Raw genomic sequence first — 17,298 nt, 5'->3', positions numbered from 1 at the left:
CTCTCCCTCTTCCCCAGTCAACTTCTCATTTCCTTCTTTGCCACCTCCCCCCCAACCCCCACTGTTGTACCCTCTGCCCCCACGTAAACCCCCTGCCTCCCCATTCAGGCTGGTGTCCCAGGGCCTTCCTGGGCCCTCTGGTTCTAGGTGTCTCTGCAGGTCTCTGCCTTTTCCCTCCGCTCATCCTCGGGGCCCTTTCCTGTGACTGCTGAGCTGGGCATTCACAGTGTTCTCCAGAGTCAGTTTTCTTTGATCTTTCCTGTTGCCCCGTGTCCCACCCCCCCCCCCACCCCCAATCCTTCCCTCCCTCACCTCCTTTTTTTGGGTCCTGATCTCACAGCCTCACCCTTTGCTGCGGCTGTCCCAGTTGTCTGCAACGGCAGGTGGCTGTCCCCGTGCCCTCTGTGTGTTAATAACATTTTCAGACAGACTGGATAGCAGGGGCTAGGGAGGTTGTGGGGCTTGGGATGGGATCTTTCCCCATTTTTTTTTTCAATTTCCCTTTCTCCTTTTTGGGACAGAGACAGGAGTAGCGGGAGAGAATCGCCAATCGCACTGTCCTGCAAACAGTTGCTGGCTTTATTCAGCCAGGGCCTGGCCGGCAGCAGTTGCTCCTCTCCAAGAGCAATGTGGGAACAACTGGGGCCTCCTTTGTTCTCCAGGCAGAGCCCTGCGAAGGGCATTTGGAGGTGAACCTGAGGCTCCAGAGGGCCAGAGACCCAGGAGAAGGGGTTTCAGCCTCAGTCCCACCTAGTCCCAGCCTCACAGATAGGAAAGACCCTGGAGCTCCACAGGGGCCTGGGACAGAAGTCAGGCCACACACCCCCCAATCCCAGCTCTTCCCCTGATGAACTTGAGAAGCACTTAGTTTTCTGTATCCGTTCAGTAAATATTTATTGGGTCAGGCGCTGTGCTAAAACAGTGGTCCCATCCTGCAGATCTTGCAGTCTAGCAAGACAGAGGGGTCATTAACTGAGTTATTACAGAAGTGCTAGCTAAAAGAGCAGCATGCGAAGAGAGGGCGGGGCGGGGGGGGCCTGCAGTTTGGAGGGCTTCCCGGAAGAAGTACAATTTCAGCCAAGACCCACTAAGGGGTGTGTAGGAGGAGGGGTGAAAGTGTTGGTTGCCCAGTCGTGTCCGACTTTTTGCGACCCCATGGACTGTAGCCCGCCAGTCTCCCCTGTCCATGGAGTTCTCCAGGCAAGAATACTAGAGTGGGTTGCCATCCCCTTTTCCAGAGGATCTTCCTGACCCATCTTCCCAACCCAGGGATTAAACCCGGGTCTCCTGCATTGCAGGCAGATTCTTTACCAGCTAAGCCACCAGGGAAGCCCAGGAGGGGTAGCTGGCCCGAGATGCAGGAGTGTTTCCCGAGTTGAAGGAGTGAGTGGGGTGAGAGCCAGGATCTCCTGCTCCACAAGCTTCCGGAGTTGAGGTTGGGGGCTGTGAGGAGAAGGCAGGCGCAGGGGAGGAGAAGGGTGCTGGCTGGCGGGACGGGTGGGGACCTCACCACCCCACTGCGGCTGAGCCCCTTCAAACTCTGGGCAGCTAGCCCAGAACTTGCTCTTCCAGCCACCCTTCTACCAACTGTGCCAGGCCTGGTACCTCAGGGGCAGAGCCGGAATGCTGCTCTGTTAGCGAGCACTTCAGCTCCGCGCCCAAGGGAAGGGAGAGTGATCAGGAAGTCCAGAGGTGCCCCCAGAGGTGCCCTTCGCAGCTCCCTGGCCCTCCCTGTTGACAGCTCCCCAAGGAGGGGACAGGAGACAGGATGCCGACCTGTGTGGAGGGCAGAGAGGCTGGAGGGGCAGGAGCCCAGCGGGGCCACACCCCCGTCCCCCACCTTCTGCACCTGCTGGCCTCCCAGGCACGATCTGGGCCTGGATACCTTCCTGGAACTCACAGCTGGCCTCCCCTCTGTGTCTTCCGTGGTGTGGGGAATGCTGTGGTGCTAATGGGTCTTCCCATGAGAATCTGAGCTCCCTGATGTGTGAAACCATTCTCCCTGGATCCCTGGGGCCAACGGGACCATGCCCATAGGTACTTAGGAATGTATTTGAGAAGCTCAGCTAGCCCAGGAAGGGGAGGACTTGGGTTAACCCTTAGCACAAGATCCAAGCGGAGCCTGCAGACTGACCGTGGGTCCCTGGTGTCTGGGCAGGCTGGCTCCCAAGATCCAGGTTTCACTACCTTGCCCAACCCCAGAGTCCTTCAGCCATAGCGATGGGGCAGCCCTGAAGGCTGCTCCCGGAAGAGCCTCACTGAGAGCTTCCAGAAGTCAGACCCAGGACACCCCACCTTCCTGTGGGTTCTCTGAGGGGGAGGACCAGATTGGCTTCCTGTCCCCATAGAGGGTCCAGGGCAGGTTTCAGCCTTCAGTCCCCTTCCCCAGCCCCTCCCAGTCCTGCTTTCCCACCGGACTTGGCCTGAGTCCCGCATGCTACCCATGACAGTCATTCACAGTCCAACCAGTACCCCATGGAGGACCCAGAGGCCCAGGCTTTCTTGGCCCTTGGCAGCTAAGAGGGAGGGGCATGTCAAAGGGGAAGCGAGGGGAGTCCCGGGGCCAGGACTTGGCCCTCGGCCCCTGTAGATCCGGAGCCAGGTTTTATTGTAATCCTTACATCCTGTTGCAGATCCTTAATCAGCTGGAGCCCAGGTTGGGCTGGACCCTGTGGTGACACTCAGGGCTGTAGCCTGGAAAACCTGAAGTGGAGCTTCCGGAGTTGAGGTTGGGGGCTGTGAGGAGGAGGCAGGCCGAGGGGAGGAGAAGGGAGCTGGTGCAGGCACAGGACGGGGATGGAGCCCAGACCCGCCACCCACCTGCCCCAGGCCGGGGGTGGAGGAGCCCGAACAGCTGTCACAGGCTGGAAACTAGGGATATGGGAGGGTGAGCAGGGGCCTTCATGGGGCCCCCTGGAGAACATGGGAGCCGCTATAGTGCCTGTTAGCACCATGGAGACAGCTGGCCCTGGGGTTGCTCTGATAGTGAGCAAGGACTCCAGCTAGGAGTCAGCAGAGAGGTGACCCTGGGTAACATGGGTTCTGGTGGTATTTACCGACTAGGGGCCAAGTCCAAGGCTGGACGTGGTCCTGCCCGGCTGGGAGGTCTGCTTTATGAAGATGAATGAGGCAGAGGGCCCTGGGTCTGCCCTGGGTTTGGGAGCAGGAGGCACCCGTTAGCAGAGACCCCAGGATTGGCCCTTCTTTTGCCAGGGGCAGCTGACGCTGGCAGTCCAGCCCAGCTCTACGGTCCCCGCACGAGTTGGGAAGAGTGGGGGGCAGTGGGGAAGGTACCCCATCCGGGACCTCACCTCCTTTCAGCCCAAGGAGCAAGGACGGAGGAGAATGAGGGGAAATACATGGACTAGAGATAGCCATGGAGTGGAAGCCAGGAGTGGGCTGGCTGGCAGCGGGCGGGCAGACGGGCGTCTGTCCTGCCGGGTGCCCAGGCTGGCTATGCAGACAGCCTCTTTTCTATATGGAAATGAAGAATTTAGGCTAATGGAGCTCAACCATCTCTAATTTTGCGATGGCAGGAGGATTTTGATTGAAAGTAATTAAGCAAGCTAGCTGTAAAATTAATTAAAGCAAAAGGGGGGGATTTTTTATTGGATTGGATAGCGATATAGCGTCTGTCAGGCGGGGGACGGATGGGGGTGACCTGAATCCTCTGCCCTCCCCCCTCCCACTCGGGACGTTTATGTCACTTTAATCTCCTTACAGCGGCTGCTGTGCATTTGTTTGAAATAATCAAGGAAATATGGTCAGAAATTGTCAGCTTTCAGATCTAATTTACCTGACGGCCCCTGCGCGAGCCGGCATGGCCCAGGGAGTGAGCGTGCGTGAGCGGGTGGGGGAGCTCTAGTGGGCGCAGAGGACACTGGGCTCTCCAGCACCCTCCCCCGGCCCCAGGCCCCCTCCGAGGAGGGCAGAGAAGGTGCTTCCTGGCCTGTGGGCATCTCCCTGGGACGGGCCCCAGCCCCCACCCACCTGCTGCCTCCCCCTTGAGCTGTAACCAGCTTTGGGTTTAGGGACTATAGGATCAGGAAGGTGACAGTAATTCCTTACTCCAGATGGCTGACAACTGCTAAACCCCTCCACCAGGGCCACAGTTTTAAAAATACTCCTAAATTAGTCCCCTCATGTCATCATCATTGGCCTCAGCCGGGGGATTGTGGAGATGGGCTGTAGGGAGGGTGGGGGCAGCAGCATCATCCGCAGCACCCCTCTGCCACCTGCTACCATCCCCACCTTCTTCCCTGGGGCTCCCGGAGGCTGTGCTTACCTGCCCCGGACCTCTCTCTCCCAGGTCTCTCCTCTCCTCCCAGAATGGTGCTTGCCCTGTTTCCCCTTCATAGCACAGCTCACAGTTCTGGGGAGGGTGGGTCTCAGTCCCTGAAAGAGGAAGCCCCTTCCTGCAACACGTGGTCACCCATCCAGGTGTCCTGCCCATTTCCGTTGGTAAGCCAGGTCACAGAGCTAGACACCACTTGTGCTTCCCTCAGTGAGTTAAGGAGCCTGACTTCCGGGCCCTGCACCCTAGGGGGGCTACTTTAGAACCATCTAAGGTCCTTGCCCAGGGGAGCGAGTGAGGGGCTTGAAGCCTCTCCAGCAGGGAACCCTTGTGTAGTTCGGGGCTGATGGGCCCTGGAGGGGATTGTCTCCAAGGCTGCAGGAAATTCAACTCTCAAACACAAGTGAGCAGTGTGATCTGCTGGTCATGAGAGGGCCTAGATGAGGAATTGGGTTTCTGGATTTGTTTGGTCCTGACAAGTGAGTGACCTGGGCTTTCGACAAGTCTCTCAGACATCTTGGGCCTCAAAGCCCTTCCGGTTCTAAAGTTCTGTACCCAGGTAGGGCAGCCTCTGCCCCGAGAGCTGCCACCCTTGGAAGCGCCTTGTCCAGCCAGGGGTCCATGCCAGGCCACGGGGGGCAGGGGAGAAGCTGGGGATTCTAGAAACAGTGGATTAGGATGAGCAACCTGCCCCCAGTTTGCCCACCTTAGAGCACAGAGGTTAGGTCTCTGTCCCCACCTGCCCTCCTTGGGGCCCTGCCTTCCGCTGGTCCTCCTCCTAACCCCCAGCACAGCCTCCCTGCCCCTGACGCTGGGTAACTCAGTCGGCCTCCTCTGGCCAGGGCTTTGAAGCCCCTGTCATTCTTTGCAGCCTGGCTCCTGAACAGAGCAGCTGGGCACTTGGGAAGCATCACCTGTCCCTTTCTCAAAGCTTCTTGGGTAGCATCACTCTCCTCTCACCAAGAGTCCTTCATCTTGGGGCAAGGGGTGGAGCCTCAAAGAACTGTGCCTGGGAAAGAGGGAAAGGGAAAGCTGCTGGCTCTTCTCCATGTCTTTGGGGCGAAGTTTGTGCCCAGATCCCGGTCAGCACTGAGAGCCTTGGGGCCCTATCCTCCCCTGGCTGGCTGGGTCTGCAGGGGCCTTGCAGGGAGGCAGCAGCATGGCCAGGTACCATGAAGGCCCAGTCTTGGTGAGTTCCTGCCCTCTATGCCCTCCAGCAGCCCAGGAACCCGATCCCAGGAGACATGAGGTTGGAGAGAACCTCTCAGCTCAGCCCAACATCTCGCCTCCATGCACGGCTTGCAGCCACTCCTGTCAGCCCCTGAAGCTGTGATGTGGAGGAACCAGCAGAGGAGCTGGTGCCAGGATCTGGTGGGGCTGCTTGCCTGGGGCCAGAGGCTGTTCTCTGGGCTTGACGTTGGTCCAGGCTGTCAACTGTGGGCACCAGGGTGGAGGGAGGCTATGGCAGAACTAGGATCCCCAGGCAGGCGGGAGGGCAGGTTGGCTCACGGAGACCCAAGGGAGATGGAGAAGGCCAAGAGAAGGGTGGAGACCACTGTCGTGGTCCTCATGGTGGCCCCACACTGGACCACTTGCTCTGCCCTAGTGGGGAGAACCTGAGTTGGGGATGCCATACTGAAAAACGCTTTGGGGAACTAACGTTCTGTGGTGACAACAGTGACTACAGAGAGGCTCTCCTTGGAGAGGAAGGGCAGGCGAGGGCAGCAAGACTGGCCATGAGCTCTGGGTTATAAGAGGACAGCCTGGGAGAGCACCCAGCACCATAGCCTGTGACAACCAGGGCCTGGGGAGTCTGGAAGAATTGAGAGGGCTGCTTGGGGAGCCGGTGTGTCCAGGGCCCCCCCAGTAGTACCTTGGTACCATCACCTGGTCACATAACACAAGTGCACGAGCCACTGAGCGTTCCTGGGGTCCCTCCTTCCCCAGCTCCCAAGTCTTTGAGGAAACAGTACCGAGCTCACTGGCCTCGTCCAGGTGGAGGCCCTCCTCTCTCTGAGGCTCCTCCTTGGTTCTCTGCTGTCCCCTTCCCCCATCCCTCCAGACCTCCATCTCCTCAGCCCAGGTGTCTAAGCATCTAGGTAGGATTTGCGGAGGGAGAACAGGAGCAGTGAAAGATGAGTGGCCTGGCCTTAGGCCAGCCCCCCAGGGCCGGCTCCCTGAGGACCTTTGCAAGTGAAGGGCCCAGCAGAGGGCCCACCTTGCCCTAGCCAGCCGGGTGCTTCCTCCCTTCAGGCGGAACCCAGCAATAGTGGGCCAGCTGGTCTCCACCTCCCAGAGGGTGGAGAGGAAAGCTCCCCCTGAGTCTTAACTCATGCTTAGTAGAGGCCAGGGGCTTCGGGACAGTTCTCGGCACGGCAGTGCCCCAAGCACAGGAACAGGGAGAGGTCCCTGCCCGACTGGGAGAGAAGCCAGAGTGGCCGGGCTCCAGCCCCAGGAATGAATAGCTGCAGGGTCTGGTGATGCCCACAGGACCAGGGTACCCGACGACCCCGCCCCCGTCCCGGTCGGGTCCATGCCGGCGTTGACTGGATGTGATCAGGGCACTGGACTCCCAGCAAGGGCCCAGGGCCAAACTGGGCCCTGGCATCACAGAGCCTCTGCAGCCTAGCTCGGTGGACTTACTGTGGCTATCAGACCTCCTCTCCTGCTCCCCCCACGCCCAGTCTGCCACCCAGGATCCTGGCGGGGCTGGTGGCCCCACACAGATTCCAGAAGGGCTTCCCAGAAGCCCTCTCATCCCCTCCCTCCCGTCCATCCTCAGTTTCTCACCCTCCAGGCCCAGTCTCCCCGGCCCAACCCTGGCCCGGTCCTCCGTCCCCCCTGGCTTCACAGTCGCATTTTGCTGCCAGCGCAGGGCACTGAAAAACTGCTGGCACTGCCAAAAACCCTGTGTGCGCTATGACTCCCCAAACATCCCTTTATTTTTATTGTTCTGTTAATTACTGTTTAAACTTTAATAAGTCACTTCGTCAGGAGGGGGGACCTGCCGTGGGCTTTTCTGTGCAAACACGGGCCCGGGAGTGACTCGGGTGTAATATAACCCTTTATGCGATGTGGGAATGTTTAGATTGTAACAGAAACTTGTTATTTTAATGACAGTTGGGGGGTAGGTGGTGGGCTGAGCACCAGTGAGGAGGAGGGTGGGTGCAGCCCTGCTCTACTCGCGTCCCGAGAGGGCTGGGGTAGCCTGACTACAGGCTACCCCAGGGGTGCTCCCCCGTGGCTGCCGCTGAAGGTCAAGGATACTGTGGGGCCCTTCCTGGGCTGCCCATGGTCAGGCTCACCAGGGAATAGGATGCGTCCAAAGAGATGCTCGGGGGCTCCAGGGTGGGAGTGCCCCAGGAGAAAGTTGAGCTTGGGGCACGGGAGGCAGGCAGGAAGAGGCTGAGACCTCCCAGATCTCTGGGCAAAGGCTGGGCCGTGCAGGGTTGGACTCTGCACTGACCGCAACAGCCCTTCCTGCTCTGGAGACGGGGCCCCTGTCCACAGTCACCATCCAGTACGGTGGTAGGCACCTTGCTGCGCGGCACTGCACCAGACATGTCACCTACGTCCTCTTTCTCAACAACCCAGCATCTCAGGTGAGGACACGGATGTCCAGGGCAGAGATGTAACTTGCTTCAAATGGCAAGTTTTTAAGAGGGGGACCAAGTTTCTAGGACTTCCCAGGTGGTGCTAATGGTAAAGAACCCGCCTGCCAATGCAGGAGACATAAGAGATGCAGGTTTGATCCCTGGGTCTAGAAGATCCCCGGGAGGAGGGCACAGCAACCCACTCCAGTATTCTTGCCTGGAGAATCCCATGGACAGAGAAACTGGCAGGGTACAGTCCATGAGGTCGCAGAGTCGGACACGACTGTAGTGATGTAGCATACGCACCAAGTTTCTAATGTCAGTTTATCTTATTTGGAAGCTTCTAAAGGCCAGCTGCCCAGGTGTGGTCTCAGCAGGGTGAATGCCGTCCCAGTCCGCCCTGGGAACCAGGGTCATCCCCCTCAGTCTTAGGACTGGGCTCATCCTTCAGGCCCCTCCACCTGCCCCAGCCCTCAGGACGAGGGTCTGGAAGGTAAAGGGGACATGGAAATAAGGATCGCCCTTAAGTCTTCAGCCACTTGCCCTCTTCCTCACAAGGTTTGGCTCCATCTCAGGGAGTTAGGGGTTCAAGTGCAGGGTCAGGGTGGTAGTGGCCAGGATACCCCTTCTCGCTCTGGTAGCCCTGATCCTTTACACACAGAAGCATTCCTGCCCCAGACCCACTTCTGTAGGAGGTGACACCCGGAGAAAGAGACTTTCCCCGGCACCGTGAGTCTCCAGCGTGGACCTCTGCAATCTGGACAAGTTTCCTGCTTAATTTTCATTCGGTCCCTCTGTCTGTTCATCCACAGAGCTGAGTGTCCACTCTGGGACAGCCCTGGAATCCTGTGCTTGCCCTCAAGGGCTCATGCCTGACTGGGGTTAGTGAAGGGGTGTGGGGGGAGCATGACCAAGGGGGCCCAGCCCCTGCCCATGCTGGTGGTTCCCAGGGCTCTGTCTGGTCCCTCCTCTCCCACTGTGGCTGTGACCCTCGGGGGCGCTTCCCTGCCTCCTGCCTGGCAGGGTCCGAGGTTCAGGGCTCTGGCTCCATCTCACTGGGGGCTGGAGGATTCAGCAGCCCCCCAGATGGCAGCGGCAGCATGGGCCACGAATCGCTGAGGTTTTCCTTTTCCGAGCAGCGCGTTTCCCTAAATTGTCTTTGACTGCGTGCATGGGTAATGAAAGTTTATGCCCTTGTTAGAAGGACAGGCGGCCAGTTCCAGTTAGAACTGGGGCTCTCTCCTGGCCAGCCCCCCGCCCCCTCCCCCCTCAGGAGCGAGAGCGTGAGCGCGAGTGTGCGTGCGCGCGCGCTCACACCCCCATCCCCGGTGGATAAGAAGGCTGTTAGGGGAAGGGAGAGGGGACAGGGAAAAAAAGAAAAAAAAAATTTCCATATTTGTGTAAGTTGCTTTAAAAGCATTTTATCATGTCATAAAAAAGGGAAAGTACTCTCAGAAATTGATCCTCTCCGCCAGCCCATTGGACAGAAGGACGTTGGGATGTTAATGGCCATCCTGCTCCAGGGTGGCTTATTAAAAAATTTATACATAAATGCTTAAAATTGCATAAATTATTTAAAAAAAACCAACAAAGTAAGCAATTTGAATTCCCTCTTCTCCTCCCCTTGGCTCAGTCCCACTTCTGCGTCCCCCCTTTCCCAAGCCCTCATTGTGGTCCTCCCGGTGGTCCCGGGCCCCGTCCCCTCCTCTGGGTGTCCCCTCTTTTTTCCACTTCCCACCGTCCACCATGCCCTCCTCTGGGGTTTCCCTGCCTCACCCACAAATGAACACCACAGCACACTCACATGCACACGCACTAATAAAAACACCACTAATAATGCCCCAAATCGCAGAATTAAATATTAAGGCCAGAGGAGGCGGACGTGGAGAGGAGCAGCCGCCACCGTAGCCGAACTTGGAGCTGATGAGTGTGTGTCTCGCAGGCGTGGAATGTCACCCACACATCCTGGAGACCGGAGTGGGGAGTTTTATGATGGTTTTTCATTGATTTGTTTCCCCAGCGCAGCTGCCGACCTCTATTGAGGGACAAACATAATCAGCACTGACGCAAATTAGATGGTTATTCGTTTTGAAAATTGACAGAAAAACAATAAAAAAGATGAAATGCTCCCAAATCAATAGATATAATGAAATTCAAATAATCCGAGAGATGAGGTCTCCATGGCAACTGATAATGTGGAAAAGAAAACAATTTAATAAAGGACAGACACACTTTGAAAACAGATTGGGCCCCGGGAGGGGGGCGGGCTGGCGGGCGGAGGGCTGGAGCGCGGGCTGGCGAGTGAAGGATCACTGTCCGTCCCAAGGACACCCGCCATAATTAAGCGAGGCTTTCGGCCCCAGAAAGTGCAGATTCAGGTTTTAATACACAAAATTATTTCAGGAGCAGTGAATCGGAAAGTCGTTTGTAATGACCTTCCTGAGAGGCCCGGGCGCAGGGCATGTTGGAGGCTGGGCGGCCGGGCCGGCTGAGTTATGGCATATTTGTGTTTTTATAGTGCGGAGGGGAGGGGGTGGGGGGGAGGGGGGGAGAAGGTTAAACAGTATTTACAGCTCAGTTGTTTTCAGAGAGGAAAGAGAAATAGAGTTCATGGGGAGATGCAGCGGGCAGACGGGCGGGTGAGCCGGGGAGGCCTCTGGGCGAGGTGGGAGAGGCGGTGGCCCTGGGTGGGTCTTCCACCCTCGGACTGCCCGGCCTGGCCTTGGGGACCCTCAGAGAATGCCAGGAGCGGCCTCCCCACCCCTGTTCCTGGTGGGGGCCTTCTAGGTCTGGGGCCTCTCTGGGGACAGGGTGGGAGCCTGTGTCCAAGCTCTGTGCGCATCCAGCCACATCTCCTCAAGTGAGAAGGTGAGGCATTCTTGAGGCTGCTGCAGAAAGCTCGCCTTGCCGGGCACCCTCCTGGGCTCTGCATCGAAGCTGGTCACTCCTCCGGTTGGTGCTGACCTCCTTGAGTCACGTGCTGCATCTGGGGTGTGCCCAGCCTTGGGCACAGGACGAAGGCCTGTCAGTGGCCTGGGGCTGACAACCTCCCTGCCCCGTCCTTGGGCACCACCTCCCTGCCTCCTGCACACAAAAGGGAAAAGCTTGGCCCCTTGGGGTTTGGCAGAGGCAGGGGCCACAGAAGGGGAAGGCACCCAGCTGAACCCCCTCCTGGTCCCACTGTCCTCCAGAGCCGCCTGCCTGGGCAGGGCAGCGAAGACACTGAGAGCCCGGCCCTGGGGGCTCACCCCTCCCTCAGGTGTGTCCCCCTCAGGCTGCAGGAGCCGAGTTCGTGCATCCATGTCATGACGCACACAGCACAGCCAGGCTCCCGGCCGCTGTGTGTGTACACGTGTGACTATAATATGATTGTACAAATACCGAGGCGCCCGAGTGTGTGTGCGCGCGCAGTCTGCGTGTGCGCTGTGTGTGTGTGTTTTAAATCTCCCCTGGGTGGTAACTCTTTTTTTTTTTTCTCCCCTTCCTGTTTGGCTGTGACCTGGGGGAGATTGATGGCCAGCCTGTGCGGTGGATGCTAACAGTTTCCCTGATTTATAGAGTTACTTACGCTAAGTGAGGCCACTTAGACGCGTCTGGATAGTAAACCTTTTAACTGGACTAAAAAATCATAATAAATAAATAAACAAAGGGGCACACGTAGGGCCCAGCGGCTGGGCACCCCCCCCAGTTCCCCACCTGGAGCTGTTGGGGACCAGGGGGTCCAGCTGAGGGCCTCGAGGAGCAGTGGCTGCTCCTCTCTGCCAAGTGAGGTGCAGGATTGGGCCCAAGAGGGAAGGAAGGACACCCCTGTTCTCCTAGGGCACAGGTCGTGTCTGGGGAGATGGGGCTGGAACTGTTAAGATAGAGGTGGGCTGCATGGTGGGGGGAGGAGGGAGGGAGGGGGATGGGGGGGCCCGAGGGAGCTTGTTGGGGAGCAGAGCCAGGGCAGGTGTCTCTGGGAACCCTTCCTTGCTTCCTAGACTCGCCGCTCCTGTGGCACCGAGACTTTTCACTGCAGTGATCACACTTGTAATGATGTGAGCGAGCATCTGCCCCCTGGTCTAAATTGAACCATCCGTCCTGGCAGGAACCAGGGCAGTCTGCTTGCTCATGTCGTGTCCTCGGAATTCAGCCCCCCTGGGGCTGGTGGCCCGTCAAGTGCAAGTCCTTTGGGGTGGCAGGGAGGCTCCGAAATTGCTGCCACCCTGGTTGGGAGGCTGTGGGAGGTACACCTAGGGTCTCAGATGGTGAGATGTCCGAGTCCGACTCTCGCACAGATGCTGGATGACCGCGACAGTTGACAGCCTCACTGGGCTCTGCTTTTTCATCTGGAATCGGACAGGATGATGGCCGTGCTGGGGTGGGGGTGGGGTGTCACTGAGACTCTCAGTTGTTAGCAGCGGGTAATGCAGGGGAAGTGCTCAGGGTGCCAGCTACCATATTGCTCTACGCTGTGCGGGCCAGGGCGGCCACCAGAGTGGCTTAGCGGTGCCCGTGCCCTCCGAGCCGCCTGGCAGCAGACAGGCCAGCCCCCTGGACCTCCCCCACCGGAGGGGACGGGTGCTTGGCCCCTGCCTCGCCACTTCTTGATATACAGCGGGCATTAGGCCGCCCAAAGGGGCCACTGCATCCTTAGGAAGAAATATGTCCTCATTTTTCTTAAACACCGTTTCCACTGAGTGAAATGTTTAGAAGGGACGCGCAGGGAGAACTTTATTTCCTACCAGGGAGTTCAGAGCCACCAGGCAGAGCCCATAAAGCACCCGGAGCCTGGTAGCTGACAGTCTGCCCGGCCCCAAAACACATTACTCACCGGTGGGGAGGGGCTGCCAGGCCTGCCATCCCCTGGGGACTAGCCCCCACCCCACCCCACCCCACCCCAGGCAGGATGGGTGACTCTGAGACCCGGTCATGGGCATCGGGCTCTGGAGCCTCTGGTCCCCTTGAGCCCAGGCTACCCAGGGCTAGGAAGGACCTGGCCCTGACCGGGCGAGGAGGTGGAATCAATCCACCCCCCTGCCCTCAGTCCCCAGGGATCAGGGATGAGGGGCCCAGGTGCAGCTAGAGGAGCCCCCTCCCTCCCCCAGAGCTGGCAGGAGCCCTGGCCTTCCCAGCCTGTGGAGGGAGTGATGCGGTTCCTGCCATAACGGGCCCTTCTCCCGAGGCCCTCCCTTCATTCGATTTCTGAAGCTGGCTGATTTGCATATTTATAAATATCAGTAAATTATTTATTGTAGCAATCTGCTGCACCATTTTACCCATCACAGTTAACACTTTAGGGGGCTCCGTGTTATGGGAACTGGGGGTGGGGGTGAGGAGGAGACGGGCAGGAGTAGTGAGGAGCCCTCTTGGGTGGCCTGGGGCTTCCTGGAGCCTCCGGAGCTGTCATGGGGACATGGTGGCAGCCCCGCACCTTGCTGCGCTCCGGCCTTTGTGCGCTTGGGCTCTGGAGTGTCTTCATGGCTCCAGGGTCAGCTTCCTCCTCTGTCAAATGGGACGACGGCAGTGCCTGCCTCACGGGGTCGTGGTGACACACCATGAACTAGCGCCCAACAGGTGCGAGGACAGGCCAGTTCTTGCCCCTCCCTCTCTCCGCCCTGAGCAGGACCCCTCAGCTTGGAGACAGAGCTGCCTGCTGGGGGCTTGTTGAGTTTGGAGCCCCTGGAGGGGAGACTCAGACTCTGGGAGCCGGGGAGGGGCCATTTGTTGCCCACAGCCCGGCCCTCCAGCCTCTCCTGTCCCCGCTACCAGCTGCCTCTTCTGGCCCAGGTGTGGTTTCCTGGTCTAGGGATCTCATGCTCAGAAGTGTACCACGCTTGCCTGTTTGTCCCCTCCCAGAGCTCAGCTGCCTTTTCCCAGATGCTTGACTGTCAGGACCTGTGCTTGGCACAGACAGGCACCCTGTCACCTTAGTCCTGCAACTCTTTCATGGGCATAAAGCCCGCTCAGAACCCAGAGCTTAGCGAGGGGCAGAGCCAGGCCCTGAACTCACAACTGTCTGCCCCAGAGGCCAGGCCACACCATGGTGCAGTGCTGCCTCCCAGGGCTCACCCTGGCCCATCCAGCGTCCCTGGGGCCAGAGGTTGCAGGCTGGGAGACGCCCTGGGCTGGCTGCCCACAGGCAGATACCAGCCTGCTCCTTTCCCCGGGGCCCAGCTGGGTCCACTGCAGCTGCCCTGCCCCTCGCCTCCTCTCTGGAGCCGGGCCTTGGGTTAGCGGTACGGGAGTCCCCGCGCCTTCCCACCCTCCAGCCCAAACTGGCCTCCTGGGCAGTATTGTTCCCAGAGGAAGTTTCCAGTGTAAATAGAGCAGCGGGCAGGCTGGTGGCGGGAAGGAGATGAAAGGGGCAGTGACAGGGCCGGGGACGGATGGCTTCCTCCCATTGAGGCCCGGCCACGGCGTTTATATTTTAGGGAAGAAAGTCAGGGGAATGTTTACATGGACAGGAGCCTGGGGTCAGACCACTAGGGGGGTAGTCTGCAGGTCCCAGGGTCCTGAAGGAGGGGGAGAGGAGAGGGCCCCACGGGGTGGGCCGGAAGGCGGGCGGGCAGGCATCTTGAACCTCAGCTCTTACACACACACACACACACACACACACACACCCCTCTGCTCACAGCCTGACTCTCACACGTGTGCACTTACGAGGAAGGCCTGCTTTTGCCTCTTGCCCTGCACCCCAGGCCCACATGCCTTCCCCACCTCCACCCCTGGGAGCAGCGGGAGTCAGAGGGAGGGCAGCATCTGGAAGGCAGGTGGGCTGGGGCAGAGCAGCAGCTGGAGGGCAGGTGTCGGGGGCGTGGGCGGAGCCAAGGGGCCTGCGGCAGGGGGTGGGCCCCCGGCACACAGCTGCAGCACAGCTGGTGGGGGCCCGCAAGGGACTGAGCCAGGCACACGGCCGGCATCAGGAGAGGGTGGGCAGGGCTGGGTGGGCCCGAGTGCCAGGAGGCTCCAGGATGGGTGGGGGCCCAGGGACGGGGTGTCACCAGCAGCAAGTGCAGCCCTGGGAGCTTCTGCTTCCCTCTTCCTTGGGATAAATATTTATAGATTCATTTGCCGTCTGCCATACACACTTGGCTGCTTACCTCCTGGTAAAAATAGAGCAGGATCCCCCACTCCCACCCTCCTTCTCTACCAGGGCCAGGGGCAGAGGGGCCCAGGTGCGGCCTGCCCCCCATAGGTCTGCTTGAGGAAGCCTGGTGTCACAGAGCCTGGTGGCTGGCCTGGAGGTCTGGTGGGATGGCGTGATGAGGGGCCCCATCAGTGAGCCTTGAGAAAGAGCCCACGATGGTGCTTAGAGACTTGGGTGTGGGCAGTGCAGACTTGGAGACGTGGACAAACATGGGTAGAGTGGGCATCCGGCTATAGGGCAAGGGTGGGGACCGGAAGAGCCAGGGCTGCAGGACTGGGAGAACTGGGCAGCTGGCTTCAAGACAAGGACCTGGGACTGCTGGGCATTGTCTGTATCGGGGGGCGACCATCTGTGTGCACAAGCCAAGTCTGCCTACAGATGAGGTCCTGGCCCAAGCGTGCCCATCTCTGTTTGAGTCAGCCTCTCAAACACAGGCTCCAGGCATGTGTTTTTAGTCTCTTGATCCATTATAGTGAAGCCCTTCTGACTGTGGACCTGGGAGCAGAGTCCCTCCCCAGGCTTAGCCTTTTGAGCTGTGTGGAGACGCGGCCATGCCCACCCCCTGGGAGCCCTGCCATCTACAGGCTTCGATGGGGCCCCCTGTGCACAAAGGGAGTGTGAGCCACGACTGCGTCTGCCGTGGCCACCGCCCCACCCCTGGCACTGCCGTGTAGGAGCTCACTGAGTGGATGGGTGGACAGACAGATGGACCAATATACAAATAAACCAGTGTAGGTGTGTGAGCTTTGGTTGGCATTTGTGGCAGGTCCCAGCTGTTTGGGGGTGGTCTTGCCATTCCCCCCCAAGCCCTGGGCGCCTGCTCAGTGGCCGGGAGGGAGGTGGCCAGTGCCCGGGTAGCCTACTTACAGCTCCAGGCCATCTGCATCACACTGTCATGCTCAGGGAGAAGGCACTAGAACGGCAGCCTCCGGGCATTCCGCTGGGAATCTGAAGAATCCCAATCTATTCCCGCTCCTCAGGTCTGAAAAGTGGGCTTCCTGGGGCCAGCCAGGCCCCCCAGGGCTGCAGGAGTTGGCTGAGGGAGAGTGACATCCTGAGGCACAGCTGGCCTGGCTCCCGGGGCCAGACATGGGGAGAAAGTGCTTCCAGGAGCCAGGGCTGAGAAGACTGCTCCTGTGCGTGAAGTCATTCGTTCATTCATTCATTCATTTACAAGATATTCCTGAACCGCGTAGTCCACACCAGGCTCTGAGAATAGAACCCACAGTCTAGTGAGGGGACAGACGTGCCCTGGTCTCAGGGCAGTGGGGTGGAATGTGACTGGGGAGACCTCTGGCTTGGGGGACGTGGGGCTGTTGAGGTGGGTGGCGGTGCCTCTGACCCCTCTCTTCCATCCCCACAGCTGAAGGCACCCGGTGCACCGACCCGCCCGCAGGCAAGCCCGCGATGGCGGCCAAGCGCAAAGGCGGCCTGAAGCTCAACGCCATCTGCGCCAAGCTGAGCCGCCAGGTGGTGGTGGAGAAGGGCGGGGAGGCTGGCGCCCATGCCGAGGGCAGCCCACTGCGGCCCCGGGACAAAGAGCGCAGTGGCGCCGAGTCCGGGGTGGCCCGGGCCCCCCGCAGCGAAGAAGACAAGAGGCGGGCGGTGATTGAGAAATGGGTCAACGGGGAGTACAGCGAGGAGCCGGCGCCCACGCCAGTTCTGGGGCGGATCGCCCGGGAGGGCCTGGAGCTGCCACCTGAGGGTGTCTACATGGTCCAGCCCCAGGGCTGCAGCGACGAAGAGGACCATGGCGAAGAGCCCCCCAAGGACGGCAGCGTCCTGGAGGAGAAGGACTCGGATGGGGCAGCCTCCAAGGATGACGGTGGTCCCAGTGCCAAGCAGGCTTCAGGTGGGTATCTAAGCCCTGGACGGGACAGAACCCCACGAGGAGGAGGAGTGGTGTGTCTACAGAGCACACCCTCTTCCCTCACTCTTGCTCCAAGTAGTGACCCCTCTTTCGGGCCCACGGAGGACTCCTGAGGGGGTCGGGGCTGGGGCTGAGGTCACAACCAGAATGGGGGAGATGAGTTGGGCAGGGGTTGGGGCGGGGGGTGGTGTGGCAGGGGTGAGAAGGGAAGGGCCTGAGAAAGCAGCTTTCCAGACATGTGAGCAGGGTTGCGATGGGCTGCCAAACACACAGTGGGTCTTCAGGAAGACAAATGAATGGGTGAACAGGCAGATGGATGGATGGATGGATGGATAGTGTGTGGGTAGATGGCTTGCCACAAGTACCTGCTTGGGAAGGAGCCTATTGGGGGGCATAGTACCTGGATATGCGG

At 59.4% G+C, this 17,298-nt stretch overlaps 1 protein-coding gene across 5 annotated transcripts in view; it reads left to right on the top strand.

Annotated features, from left to right (window-relative positions):
* CASZ1 (castor zinc finger 1) overlaps positions 1–17,298 on the top strand; it is a 155,116-nt gene that overhangs the window by 110,880 nt on the left and 26,938 nt on the right. For all 5 annotated transcript variants that reach the window (XM_043485629.1, XM_043485627.1, XM_043485628.1 and 2 more), the window contains one exon: positions 16,380–16,868. In XM_043485629.1, the coding sequence (XP_043341564.1) occupies positions 16,380–16,868 (489 nt within the window). The remainder of the gene's footprint in view (positions 1–16,379; positions 16,869–17,298) is intronic.

The sequence above is a fragment of the Cervus canadensis genome, chromosome 13, assembly GCF_019320065.1.
Source record: "Cervus canadensis isolate Bull #8, Minnesota chromosome 13, ASM1932006v1, whole genome shotgun sequence".
Classification (NCBI taxonomy): domain Eukaryota; kingdom Metazoa; phylum Chordata; class Mammalia; order Artiodactyla; family Cervidae; genus Cervus; species Cervus canadensis.
The sequence above is the reverse complement of the archived record's forward strand: the minus strand, read 5'-3'. Positions and strand labels throughout refer to the sequence as shown.